Raw genomic sequence first — 14997 nt, forward strand, 5'->3', positions numbered from 1 at the left:
ATTAAAATTGTGTGATTGTTATAAATATGATAAATAATAAAACCAGTCTTGTGAAGAACTTGAATTAGTTTGTTTTTTTTTCTTTGAACCACCCTAGAGGCAATGCACTATATCAGCACATGCTCTCAACCTCTCTCTCACTCTAATGTGACCTAATTTGGAATTGACTACTAGCTGATATGGACATGTTGGAGTTGATACAGGCCAACAGCGCTGTGCTTAATTTTTGACACTTTAATGCACAAAGTTGATAATTTTGAAGGCTAGTAGTGGCCAAAAACAATGCAGTATGTAGCTGCAACTCATAAAATGATTGTGTTGTTTATTGAAGTTTATTAATAACTCCGTGGCAAGACTGTACTGCGGATTTAGGTGCTGGAGAAGTGCTGGAATGTCAGATTTTCTTTTGCTGGACCTTTTTTGTGTCAGCATGACGATGTACGTAGTTTGGGTTGTTTTCATTTGATTATTTTGCTGTGTTTCTCTTGAATCTGTCAAGTAAATTATCTGTAACTCTTGTCAGTTCTTTCTGCTACTTTCTTTTCAACTTTTGCTGTTAAAATATCATTAACACAAGTAACTCGCTCACTGGTGTTTGTATTTTTTTTTTTTTATGTTCAAGCTGCCTCCCACTTCCAAGTGTATTTAACAAAAAATTATTTTTAGGTTCCAAAAGCTGAGCATAGAAGAACCACAATATAAAAGGGTTTATTTAGTTAACTTTTTTTACATTCATAATGTTCTAAAAAATTTAACTGGAAAACATTGCTTTTATTTTCCTAATCAGGCAGTAAAGATGGAGGAAGCTATGATCCACAAAGGTATCCATATTTTTGTTCTTTTTGTTGTTTTTTTTTCCTATAACTGCATGAGCCAGTTCATTCCAACTAATATTTTGTGATGCCTTCAGCTACGCTTTCTGATGCATGCACATGTGTTCTAATAATTGTGTGACTGAGCATTTCAGATTCATCATTTCACACTTCATGTTGATACAGTTAAATATTTTTTCCATCATTTTGTGCATGTTGTGTATACAGCTGCTATATTGGGACTTTGTCTGAGGAGCACTTGCTTATATTTGTACTTATGGTGCTCTCCTAAAAGCATGAAGCAGAAGAAGCTGTAAAACATTTATTTATAAACATATACTAATTTATTGAAACATTTCACCCCAAAACTGATTTAATAGCTGATTAGTTGTGATTGGCTTTTTTTGTATTATTTTTGTTTTTGAAACAGAATTTATTGTGACAAAAAAAAAATGGGATCCAAGTGCATTGATTTAGTCAACCATTTAAAACATTTAATGTTCTTTCTTTTCAAACACCCACTGACCAGGCTATAGCAATATTGAAAGCAGACAAAGCTGAGGAGGCCAGGCTTTTCATTTCTCTCTGTTAGTCATTAGAAAATTTGTGTTACAAAAAAACCAATATTCCATGTCACTGTGAACAAAAAAAATCACTAAATTTATAATAATAATACATTTTATTTATACAAGGCGCCTTTCTAAGCACTCAAGGACACCGAACAAACAATAAATAAAAAAACACATTATAAACAAAATTTAAAACATCAGAAAATATAAAAATTAAAGCTAAACAAAGCCACCCTTAATCATAGAGAAAAAGCAAATTTTAAACAGATAGGTTTTAAGTTTACATTTGAAGGTTGAAAATGATTTGATATTTCTAAGCTCAGTAGGTAGTGAGTTCCAGAGCTTGGGAGCAGAACGGCTGAATGCTTTATGAAACCTAAGCCTTGTTACCATTTCTTTAGGATAAAGGCGAACTGATCCTTTCTCACCATGATGAGTATTTGTGTGTAATCACAGTAATATTTATTCCCAAATCCTTAAATATAAAAACAAAAATAATCACAATGATTTTAACGAAAGAAATGGAATTCAGAAACACCTTGTGTCCACTTTCATCATTTGCTGTTTCCCTGTCTTCAATAGTTGAAGGTTACTGCATGTTTTAGATGGCATGACATTATCTAACCCACTCAAATCAGACCAGGTTCACAGGTGGTGGTGCTGGAGCCTACCCACCTCGCATAGGGCATAAGTTAGAAACAAACCCGGAACAGTCCATCGGATGGTGAACACACACATAACACATGTACCATGTACCACCGTGCCTTAAATCCATCCATCCTCTTCCGCTTATCCGAGATTGGGTCACGGGGGCAGCAGCTTGAGCAGAGGTGCCTAGACCTCCCTCTCCCCGGCCACTTCTACTAGCTGTTCCGGGAGAATCCCAAGGCGTCCCCAGGCCAGCCAAGAGACATAGTCCCTCCAGCGTATCCTGGGTCTTCCCCGGGGCCATCTCCTGGTTAGACGTGCCCGGAACACCTCACCAGGGAGGCGTCCAGGAGGCATCCTGATCAGATGCCCGAGCCACCTCATCTGACTCCTTTCAATGTGGAGGAGCAGTGGCTCTACTCTGAGTGCCTCCCGGATGACTGAGCTTCTCACCCTATCTTTAAGGGAAAGCTCAGACACCCTGCAGAGGAAACTCATTTCAGACACTCGTATTCACGATCTCGTTCTTTCAGTCACTACCCACAGCTCATTACCATAGGTGAGGGTAGGAACGTAAATCGACTGGTAAATTGAGAGCTTTGCCTTACGGCTCAGTTCCTTTTTCACCACGACAGACCAATGCAGAGCCCGCATCACTCTGGACGCCGCACCGATCCGCTTGTCGATCTCACGCTCCATTCTTCCCTCACTCGTGAACAAGACCCTGAGATACTTGAACTCCTCCACTTGGAGCAGGATCTCTCCCCCAACCCTGAGAAGGCACTCCACCCTTTTGATTTGGAGGTGCTGATTCCCATCCCAGCCGCTTCACACTCGGCTGCGAACTGATCTAGAGAGAGCTGAAGATCACGGCCTGATGAAGCAAACAGGACAACATCATCTGCAAAAAGCAGTGACCCAATCCTGAGCCCACCAAACCGGACCCCCTCAACGCCCTGGCTGCACCTCGAAATTCTGTCCATAAAAGTTATGAACAGAATCGGTGACAAGGGGCAGCCCTGGCGGAGTCCAACTCTCACCGGAAATGGGTTCGACTTACTGCCGGCAATGCAGACCAGGCTCTGACACCGGTTGTACAGGGACCAAACAGCCCTTATCAGGGGGTCCGGTACCACATACTCTTGGAGCACCTCCCACAGGATTCCCTGAGGGACACGGTCGAACGCCTTTTCCAAGTCCACAAAACACATGTAGACTGGTTGGGCGAACTTCCATGCACCCTCCAGGACACTGCCAAGGGTGTAAAGCTGGTCCACTGTTCCACGACTAGGATGAAAAACACACTCTTCCTCCTGAATCCAAAGTTCAACTATCAGATGGACCCCTAATAGACTTTTCCAGGGAGGCTGAGGAGTGCGATCCCTCTGTAATTGGAACACACCCTCTGGTGGTCCCCTTTCTTAAAGAGGGGACCACCACCCCAGTCTGCCAATCCAGAGGCACTGTCCCTGATGTCCATGTGATGTTGCAGAGGCGTGTCAACCAAGACAGTCCTACAACATCCAGAGCCTTGAGGATCTCCGGGCGTATCTCATCCATGCCAGGGGCCCTTCCACTCAGGAGTGTTTTGACCACCTCGGTGATCTCAGTCCCAGAGATGGGATAGCCCACCTCCAAGTCCCCAGGCTCTGCTTCCTCATTGGAAGGCATGTTAGTGGGATTGAGGAGGTCTTCAAAGTACTCCCCCCCACCGACCAACAACATCCTGAGTCGAGATCAGCAGTGCACCATCCCCACCATACACAGTGTTGACACTACACCGTTTTCCCCTCCTGAGATGCCGGATGGTGGACCAGAATCTCCTCGAAGCCGTCCAGAAGTTGTTCTCCATGGCCTCCCCAGACTTCTCCAATGCCCGAGTTTTTGCCTCAGCAACCACCGAAGCCCCATACCGCTTGGCCTGCCAGTACCTATTAGCTGCCTCCGGAATCCCACAGGACAAAAGGGTCCTGTAGGACTCCTTCTTCAGCTTGATGGCATCCCTCACCACCGGTGTCCACCAGCGGGTTCGGGGATTGCCACCACGACAGGCATCGACCGCCTTACGGCCACAGCTCTGGTCAGCCACCTCAACAAAAGAGGCACGGAACATGGCCCATTCAGACTCAATATCCCCAACCTCCCTCGGGACGTGTTCAAAGTTCTGCTGGAGGTGGGAGTTGAAGCTATTTCTGACAGGGGACTCTCCAAACGTTCCCAGCAGACCCTCACAATACGTTTGGGCCTACCAGGCCTGACCAGCATCTTCCCCCACCATCGAAGCCAACTCACCACCAGGTGGTGATCAGTTGACAGCTCCGCCCCTCTCTTCACCCGAGTGTCCAAGACATGTGGCCGCAAGTCCGACGACACGACCACGAAGTCAATCATTGAACTGAGGCCTAGGGTGTCCTGGTGCCAGGGGCACATATGGACACCCCTATGCTTGAACATGGTGTTCGTTATGCACAATCCGTGACGAGCACAGAAGTCCAATAACAAAACACCACTTGGGTTCAGATTGGGGGAGCCATTCCTCCCAATCACGCCTTTCCAGGTCTCACTGTCATTGCCCACATGAGCATTGAAGTCTCCCAGCAGAACGAGGGAGTCCCCAGAAGGTGTGCCCTCTAGCACCCCCTCCAGGGACTCCAAAAAGGGTGGGTACTCCAGACTGGTGTTCGGCGCATTTGCACAAACAGTTAACACCCATCCCCCCACCTGAATGCGGAGGGAGGCTACTGGGGTGAACCCCAATGAACAGGCTCCAAGTCGGGGGGAAATAAGTATGGCCACAGCCGCTCTGTGCCTCTCACTGGGGGCAGCTCCAGAGTGGTAGAGAGTCCAGCCCCTCTCAAGGAGATTGGTTCCAGAGTCCACGCTGTGCGTCAAGGTGAGCCCAACTATATCTAGCCGGAACCTCTCGACCTCATGCACTAGCTCAGGCTCCTTCCCCTTCAGAGAGGTGACATTCCACGTCCCAAGAGCCAGCTTCTGTAGCCGAGGATCAGACCGCCAAGGTCCCCGCCACCACCCAACTCACACTGCACCCAACCTCCTTGGCCACTCCCACAGGTGGTGAGCCCATGGGAAGGGGGACCCACGTTGCCTCTTTGGGCTGTGGCAGGCCAAGCCCTTTGGGTGCAGGCCTGGCCACCAGGCGCTTGCCATCGAGCCCCACCTCCAGGCCTGGCTCCATAGGGGGTGCCCAGTGACCTGCATCCGGGTAAGGGAAAACACCGTCCAAAGTTTTTATTCTTCATGGTAGGTTTTCTGCCTTCCATGTTGTAGATAATTTCAAGAAATAGTCCATCCAAACTTTAAAACTTATTTGGCAGTATGTTTGAATGTGACACTCAGTTCTGAGCTCTGAGCCAACCATATTTATTTTTTTATTTCAGTATAAGCTGGTGCTGCTGGCATTTCCATGGATTCATTCATCCCCTTTGGGACGAACTGAAAGTAATTAAAATGAGATTCCTAATTTTAAATTTTGCATACCAGTCCAAGATGCAAGTTGAGATTTTGCAGATCCACCATATTTCCATTTATTGTTAAATGGCAAAATGTTGTTTTTTTAAATGAGACCTATGCATTTGGTGGTGCCCCCAATGCCAACAGACCCAACAGGTTTCTTCTGTGCAGGATGTGTCATCCTTCTTCCATGGTGGGCTTTGTCATTTCGCACCATGCACAGAACCATACCAGACACATTATGATAGTTCCATCCATCATTCCATTTTTGAGACCACTGTGCAAGAGGCTGGAGTCTACCCTGGCAACACTGAGCATAGGTCAGGAATCAGTCTTGTACATGATGGGATGCACTCACATGTTCTCATGCCTGCCCACTCACTCATATCATCTATATATATAAAACAGTTCCATGACTGACTGACAGACAACGCACAGACCAAACTGCTGGACCTAAAGGGCTGAAATTTTAACAGTGCATTCCGATAATGACATGGATAATCGATAAGAAAGGATTTTTTGAAATTCCATCCCTAAGGGGGTGAATTGGGAGGCGTCAACTATATCCGTTCTCTTGCCACTGAGAAGAGGGGCGAACGACACGGCACGCATTTGTGGAATGAGGAAGGGGATGTTTCTGTTTCTGCCTGACGGTAAAGTGAGCGACAGTAATGCTCCTTCGGAATTTAAAACCACTGAAACTATGTAATGGCACTAGACTGCAAGTCAAAGCCCTACATAAAAATGTAATTGAAGCCATTATTTTGACCGGGTGTGCTCAAGGAGAAAAAGTGTTCGTGCCACGCATTCCTCTAATATCCAATGACCAACCCTTTGACTTTAAGAGACTGCAATTTCCCCTCAAAGTATGCTTCGCCATGACGATAAATAAGTCTCAGGGCCAAACTTTGAAATACGCTGGCGTAGATTTAATGGAAGATTGTTTCTCCCACTGTCAGTTTTACGTAGCTTGCTCATGCGTAAGTTCACCCACGAGCCTGGTAATATTAGTGCCGCCCAATAAACAAACAAAAAATATTGTTTATAAAGAAATCCTCTAAAAACCAAATAAATATTTACACTCCCACGGCGTCAGAAGTTCCACGCGAACAAAGTCATGGGCAATAACTATAACTTCATATATATATTTCCGGAAAAAAAGTATATTAAAACAGAGTCCCGCGCGGACAAAGTTGCGGGTAAAAGCTAGTTAAAATATATTATTATTGCATGTAGTTTCCACTTCTGAATATTGTTTAAACAAATCACCAACAAAATTGTTTTCACATCACTTATCAGTGCTATTTAAGATTCTTTATACCATCTTTACATTCTGATACTTGCAAAAGGCACCATGTGCAGGCTGCTATGCTGACAAAACTTCTGTAATGTATATCAGATACTTTTCCTCACTTGTTAATAGTTCAAACAATTTTTTTTACTGTATTCATATTAATTTTTGAAGATTTAAGAAAGACAGATTGCTTCACTGAAGGCAGATGACTGTTTGTATGGTTTGGACTTACTGTTTTTTATGAAGCTGAAAAAAAAAAAATCAACAGAAGACGTAAAAGCAGGTCTTTTTTGACACAAAGACTTATATTTTACACACTTTATTCTGTAGATGATTTTTTTATAACTAGAAACATTTCAGAAATAATCATTTTAATAAATTCAACAGTAGTCAGTTATTTCAAAAATAGTCCACTGCAAATATCAGCTTTTGCCCAGTTAAGTGTGTATGTTTTTGTTTCTCTTTTGTCTTTTTCTTTAGGGTTTTTTTGGACACAGTCATCTGCTTGCTTGTCTTTTATTTCAAATCAGAATTTTGATTTGTTTTTGTCCCCTCAATGCAGCATATTTTTCCACCTATTTGTTAACCATATTTCATTATTCAATGACACACAAGGTTCTGTCCTCAAAGCAGTTTCAATATAATTTTTTTCCACAGGAGCCATTGTTTTTATTGCTGCTAATCATATTTTGCTTTACAGATACTAAAATTCACCTGTGTAATTTTTTTTTACCGAATTCTGAAACAAGTGTGAGGCTGCTTGCTTTTGCCTGCCTGCCTGTCCGCTAGCTTGGATTGGTCTGCTGTTGTGCTGCGTGCTATAAGGCAGGTGACAGGCCTGAGAGAAGCACAGAGCCTTTCTAGAAGAGAGTAGTTCAATTATCACACCTCATGAAGTTGGATATTTCATAGAAAGGACTTGGGATGTTAGAAGCATTATTTTGAGTGAAAATTGACCCATCCTGCCAATTCCTAGTTTTATATATTTTATTTGAATTTCATAAAGCACAGATGCTTATTTTAGAATGTTGTGTATTAAAATGGCATAAATAATTTTTCAAGAGAAAATCATTAAAGGCTGAATAGCAGGGTTAGCACCCTCATCTCAGATCATCTTGTCAAGCTGAGGTTATCATTTTTGTGTACTAAGCACAAGCCCTTGTCTTTACATACTGTGGATTCACAATAAGTTCAGACCCCTTCACTTTCTACACACTTTATTGTGTTGATGATTTAACTTTAAATTAATAAATGTATCATATTTGCCCATCAATTTAGATAGATAGATAGATAGATAGATAGATAGATAGATAGATAGATAGATAGATAGATAGATAGATAGATAGATAGATAGATAGATAGATAGATAGATAGATACTTTATTAATCCTAAGGGAAAATTCACAAACTCCAGCATCACCTTACTGATACAAAAAACAATATTAAATTAAAGATTGATAATAATGCAGGTAAAAACGGACAATAACTTTATATAAAGTTAACGTTTACCCTCCCCCATCCGGGTGGAAATGAAGAGTTTACAAGAATTTACAAGAATTTATACTCAATAACCCACCATAACAAAGCGAAAATATTTTTTCAGAAAGGTTTGCAACTTTACTAAAAAGCAGAAATCTATCATTTTTATAAGTATTCAGACCCTTAATGTAGTACTTTGTAGGAGCCCCATTTGGCAGCAGTTACAGCTTCGAGGTGTTCTTGGGTACATCTTGATAAGCTCTGCATACTTGGATTTGGGCAGTTTATCCCATTCTTCCTGGTAGAGCTATTCAACCTCCATTAGATTGCATGTGAAGTCCCTGTAAACGGCCATCTTCAGGTGTTTCCACACATGTTCTATGGAGTTTAAGTCTGGGGTTTGGCTTGACTACTCATGAACAGTCAGAAACTTGTCCTGAAGCCACTACAATGTTGCCTTGGAAGTAGGCTTCAGATCATTGTCATGTTGAAAGATGAACCATCACCGCATTCTGAGGTCACATCTACTCTGGAGCAGGTTTTCTTCAGGAGACTCTCTATATTTGGATACAAATTATATTTCCCTCAGTTTTGACCAGTCTCCCTGTCTCTGCTGCTAAGAAGCATCCTCCTAGCATGATACTGTCTCCATGATGCTTCACCTTTGGGATTGTATTAGGCAGGTGATTAGCAGTGCCTGTTCTTTGACAAACATGGTGCTTGGCGTGCTGCCCAGAGAGTTCAGTTTTTGTCTCATCACACCAGAGAATCTTTTTCCTTTAAATGTCATCTGGCAAACTCTAAGCTGGCTATCACATGCCTTTTACTCAGTAATGGATTCCACCTGATTGATGGAGTACTGCTGAGATGGCTGTCATTCCGACAGGTTCTCTAATATCAGAAGGGGACTTCTAAAGCTCTATTGGAATGACCATTGGGTTCTTGGTCACCTCACTGACTAAGGCTGTTTGTTCTTGCACATTTGTTCAGTTTAGCTGGACGGCCAACTCTAGGAAGAGATCTGGTGATTCCAGACTTTTTCCATTTCAGTTATTGCGGCCACTGTGCTCAGCACACTGCTTTAGAAATGGTTTTATACCCTTGCACTTATCTGTACCTCACCATAGTTTGATCACTGAGGTCTACAGAGTTCCTTGGACTTTATGGCTTAGTTTTTGTCCTGACATGCAGTGTGGATTGTGGGACCTTATATACACAGGTGTGTGCCTTTCTAAATGACACGTCTCATGGAGAATTAAAGCAAACAGGATGCGCCTGATCATAATTTGGAGTTCCACGGCAAAGGGTCTGAATACTTACAGAAGTGAGAGATTTTAATTTTTGATTTTCAATAAATTTGTAAACCTTTCTGAAAACATATTTTCAGTTAGTCATTATGAGTTATTATAGTGCTGGTCAAAGCCCAAATTGAGCCCTGTGTGTGTGTGCGTGTGTGTGTGTGTTTGTGTTTTGTCCCTCTTGGTGTCCATAGTGCAGACACAGGAGGTGTTAAGGTCGGGAGTGTGCACTACTTGAGTTACATAAATGGTGCAGCTGTCTGTGCTGCCTAATGTTTTGACCAGCTTTGAGTTACTGAGTATAGATTGAAGAGCAAAACTGGCAATTTTGTCAGTTTTAAATGAAATCTACAAACACCATAAAGTGTCCATAAACAAACATCATAAAAGGGTCTGAATGCTTTCTAAATCCACTGTAGCCTTAAGCGTAAAATTATTCTTACTTAAATGACATTAGGATTAGATATGGATGCACAAGTAATTCCATTATAGCCATGGAAAAAGTCCTCCTCTTGCTTTCTTTCCCAAGATATCTAGATGACCTCTTATAGATTGTAGGTAGCAACAGGAATAATCCTCTAATCAGTAAAATCATTTAAGAAAAATTAAGCAGTCATCTTGCATTCATATTGTGTACCTGCATGCAATACAAAAATAAACATTCTAGCAAGGTGCTTATATATTGAAAAATCTTATATTCTATAAGTGAAATTGTAAAACTCTGAGAACACATCCCTTTAACCGTAATATGGCATTAATCCTTGCTTGACTTTGTTGAATATGTGCTCCTTGGGTATGTGGGGCTCCTAATTATTAATGCCACAGAACGGACTGCATGTTGGCATGTTTAATGAAATGTCTCTAATGGTGTAGCACTTTGGCCCCATCCTGACAGTAATTTGTAATCTAAATCTTTTTCACTGCAGAGAAGAACGATGGGATGGATGGAAAGGCTAGTTTGGCTAGTTCCACTGATGACAATGTCAACTGGCAAGGACTGGAAGATCTGTACAGTGTAAACGAGAGCTTGTTTCAGTATCGACACAGTAATAACCTTAGCCTGGATGACTGGACTAATTACTGGAAGGATGTAGATAATATGTTTGCACTGTTACAGCGTTTTCATAAATTAAATGTAAACAATAATTTTACAGCCTCTAATGAGGAGGTGATCGAAGCTTCATCCTCTTCAGCTTTTGCATCTGGGGAAATGCCCTCTGTAGAGCTGGAAGAAGCTGAATCAAGTGGTAAGATGGCACCAGTGATGAGCCCATTGCCAGCAATCCCCAGTTTGGACTTGGGAACTCTTAACTTTAAAGCAGATCTGTTAAGCCCTGTATTGAAACTTGAATATCCCAATGACATACCTGAGAAAGCGAGGTTTGATCCAGAGCACAGGAGGAACAATTATATTGAAACCTGGACCAAGCAGATGGACAATGACTTGGATGGAAACAGCTTTGCCTTCAGTGGTAATGGAGTGGATGAGATGGAGGTGAAACATGGCTTTGTCTTGCAGTCAGTCTCGAGTTTTCAGCTGGACCAGGATGATGGTGAAGAAGACGACATCTTCAGAGGTCAGGCCTACTTACCAGTGGACTCGGAGCACCTCTCTGTTGATGAAACTGCAAAGCACACCTCCCTGATGGGTGATGCTGCCCTTCCTAGTAAGGAGAATGTGCGTCAGAAAGGGAACGATGAGAAACGAACCTCTGATAACCTAGAAGGCAGTGGCTCCTTCCTTCTCCACTTAACCTGAATATGCTTTTTGTCCTAGCACACCAAGATGGCGAACTTTCTTTAGATGGGAAAAAATGAAACTGGGGCACTTGTTGTCTATACTTTGGAATTAAACATTTCCAGGATTAGAAATGCAGCGTGAAACAAGTGGTACTTTTAAAAAGTAATTTATATGTTGTTTAACAAGAACTTTTATATAGTTGGATAAATGCTATTTAATGATTGTGTAACTAAACCAAATGTAGTGCATTTCTTCCTGAAGCCAATACAGATATTTTTATATATTATATATTTAAATTCCAAGCCAATTACTGTATACACACAGATCTCTCCAAACATGGCTTCCTCACAGTGTGATGGCATGAAGCCCTCAAAGTGCACTCTTCAAAGTAGCTACCACTTACGGTTGTTAAAGCTGTCTTCTTGATTTTCTTACACCTTTGTTGCACTTTCTTGTTTTTCAGTTATTTGTAGAATTTATTTCACTTTAGAAAAAAAAACATTCAAAGCAGATGAAATGCAGATATATCAGAAAATTGTTACTTGCTTAACCTGATATTTCTTGCCAGTTGTTGTCAAGCAAAATCAAAAGAAAATGACAAAGGAATGTCTATCATTACTTCAGTGAACCCAGATGTTCATTGTCTTTGTTGATCAAAGTTTTAAAGTTTAAACGTTCACTAAAGAAACTGTATAAATGTCAAGTCCCAAGAAACAAACTGTCATCTCTTTGGGGATGTTAGATGTACACAGTTTGATTGAGACAAGGGTATGCAGATGGATATGCATAAATAAAACAGTGTAACGATGAAACAAGTAATCCAACCCCAGGCCTGAAAGGAGGAAACCCACTCTGACATATACAGTATGTGTGCTTCATGGTGCCCTTCACAAATCGCATCAGCCTGAGTAGAACTTGAACGCAGCCTTCTCATTATGGAATTGTGTGAAACCGTTGTATTGTCGATGCAGTTATGTAACAATTCTGACTTCGGGAAAGTCAAGAAGCGATTTGTTTTGCTTTAAGAAATAAAATATTTTTGTTTGTTTTTCATGTGTCTTATTTTTTGGCAGAAATATTTTTAAATGTTTACATCATTTTTACTTAAATTTGTAGACTTTTAAAAGTATTTTACTCATTTACCATGCAAAAAAAAAAAAAAAAAATCTTTTATTGAAAACTCTATACATCCATCCTTTTTGTTTTTTGAACCTGTTCTCTTTAGGGCATGTTCACAGGAAACTTATTTAATAATGAAGTGAACCAAGAACAGGACATTAGTCCACCAGTGGGCACTGGGCACCCATCCCCACTGGGCCAGTTCTGGTGTGTTAATCAGCCTGTTGGCATGACCTGACCTGAGCCTCTGGGTAGGAAGCTGCATCTGGAAGTCACTCCTGATAGGAATAAAACTGGGTTGAAAGCCGTGAGGTGGCAGTGCTGCCCCTTACCAATGGAGATCCACTAATTTTTTTTAAGAGATATTGTTTTGTACGCCATGCATGGTAGTGCAGATATCTGAGCTGTTTCCAGACAGCCCCAAGGACCTAGGTTCAATGTATAGCCTGGCTTGCAGTGAACATGTCAGCACATTTTTTTCCTCTTGTCTGTAAGATTTTCCTCCATCTACACCATGGTGGAACTCTAGGTACCTTAGGTGGTACCTTAATGTTTTTAAATGTTTTTTTTGTTCTGCAGTGACCGCAAACATTACACTTTTTGAAACAAAAACTACATTTTAAAGAAACAGAAAGTAAAGTAGGGAAAGACTATGAATTTATTATACAAGGGTTTTATCAGAAGTTTATTTATTTTTCTATGCAGTGAAGATATAAATAGGAATTTCTTCATGTCACTACCTACCTTTGTTTCTCAGCACAGTCGCTCGGCCTGAATTACTGAAGAGTTCTGTTTGCCACCATTCAGGAGATTTGAAGATCCCTTTGCAGCAAACCTGCATTCTGTTTATTTGTTTTCCAGATTAAGGTAATGAAGATAGCTTTTGTCACCAATCATAATGTAAGAAAAAAATCCTGAAAAATCTTGAAAACGATGCTCTACTTTAGTGACAAAAATAAGCAATGAGATTAAAGTTAAAATTTCGAGATTAAAATCGTCATTTTTACTTTAATCTCGACATAGACCTTTATTTTCTTCACTGTGTCCCTATTTTTTTCTTCTTCTCTGTGGCCCTAATACGCTTCCGTATAACACTTGGACTGTGGGCTTGCTTCTCAACTTTTCATGTCGACTTTGATATCTAACCACTTATTTTTTGTTTCAGGCACTGTGTGACTTTCTGAACTTGAACTTTTGAGTGCCTTCGCCACACTGTGCCACTCTATCAGTTTCCTTTTATTGTTTATACCACTGCTTAAGCCACCAAATAGTACATTTTTCTTTGCCTCCACTTCACTGAGCAGGACCTCCATTTCACATTTGCTGAAATTCTTCTTTTTTACATGTGCTTTTGCCATTGTCTTTTAACAAAACACTGAACAGAAGGGGCTATTTATATTGATTTGCATATTCAAATAGATGAAATTCTGGGAGGAGTTAGAGTGGGGCTGTAGGCGCATGCATGTGTGTTAAAATTCACATTGATCATGATTTATAAAGAGGAAGTATGTGGAACTTTGCTTATGCAGTTTTATGCATCTGAATTTTTTTGGATGTACGCTCATTTCTAGTTTTGTGTGTATGCCATGTTTTAGTGTGAATTCTATGCAAGGCGTTACACATGAGATCCAAGGTCTGTCAGGTTGGATGGAGACCATCAGTGGACAGCTATTTTCAGGTCAATGTCCACATAAGGACATTCCTTGTCCAAAAGCCACTGCTGTGTTGTCTTTGCTTTGTGCCCTGTTGGAAGGTGAACCTTTGACTCATTCTGAGGTCCAGAGCACTCTACAGCAGGTTTTCACGAAGGATATCTCTGCATTTTACTCTGTTCAGCTTACCCTCACCTGTTTTTAGTCTTCTGGTCACTGCAGCTGAAAAAACAACTACATCAGTATGCACCATTGCTGGAATTTGTATTGTACAGGTTATGAGCAATTTATAGTTTCCTCCAGACATGACGCTTATCTTGGTTTTGTCAGGTCAGAGAATCTTGTTTCTCAAGGTCCTTTAGTTTCCTTATTTCAAACTCCAAGCTTGCTTCTATGTGTCTTAATGAGAAGAGGCTTCTCTGGGGGCCACTCCATTGGTGAAGTGTTGCAGTGATTGTTGTCCTTCTGGAAGGTTCTCCCATCTCCTCACAGATTCTGTGGAGCTCAGTTAGGGTGACCATCACCTCTCACCTCTCTTAACATGGCCCTTCTCCAGTGATTGCTCAGTGGGCCAGATGAAAAGTGATGGTTGTCATACTTCTTCTAATTAAGGATTATGGAGGCCACTGTGCTTTTAGGAATGTTCAATTTTGTAGCCTTCCCCAGACCTGTGCTTCAACACAATCCTTTTTCTAAGCTCTTCAGGCAGTTCCTTCAACCTTATGCACTGGTGTTTGATCTAATTTAGATTGTCACCTGTGGGACCTTCTGTGCACAGGTGTGTGCCTATCCTAATCATGTCCAATCAATTAAACTGACTACAGTAGAATTCCAAACAGCATGTAGAAACATGTCAGTAATGATTAAGAGAATGGGATGTACCTGAGCCAGATTTCAAGTGTCATAGAAAAG

General features: G+C 41.4%; 1 protein-coding gene across 3 annotated transcripts in view; it reads left to right on the forward strand.

The window, feature by feature from the left end:
- Positions 1-12362, forward strand: part of sulf1 (sulfatase 1) — a 163433-nt gene extending 151071 nt beyond the window's left edge. For 2 of the 3 annotated variants that reach the window (XM_051928722.1, XM_051928721.1), the window contains one exon: positions 10500-12362. In XM_051928722.1, coding sequence (XP_051784682.1) covers positions 10500-11332 — 833 coding nt within the window. In that variant the 3' untranslated portion in view covers positions 11333-12362. Of the gene's footprint in view, positions 1-787; positions 822-10499 lie in introns of all 3 variants that reach the window. The other variant, XM_028803605.2, reaches the window with a different exon arrangement.
- Positions 12363-14997: the final 2635 nt, after the last annotated feature.

This window comes from Erpetoichthys calabaricus, chromosome 6 (genome assembly GCF_900747795.2).
Source record: "Erpetoichthys calabaricus chromosome 6, fErpCal1.3, whole genome shotgun sequence".
NCBI lineage: Eukaryota > Metazoa > Chordata > Cladistia > Polypteriformes > Polypteridae > Erpetoichthys > Erpetoichthys calabaricus.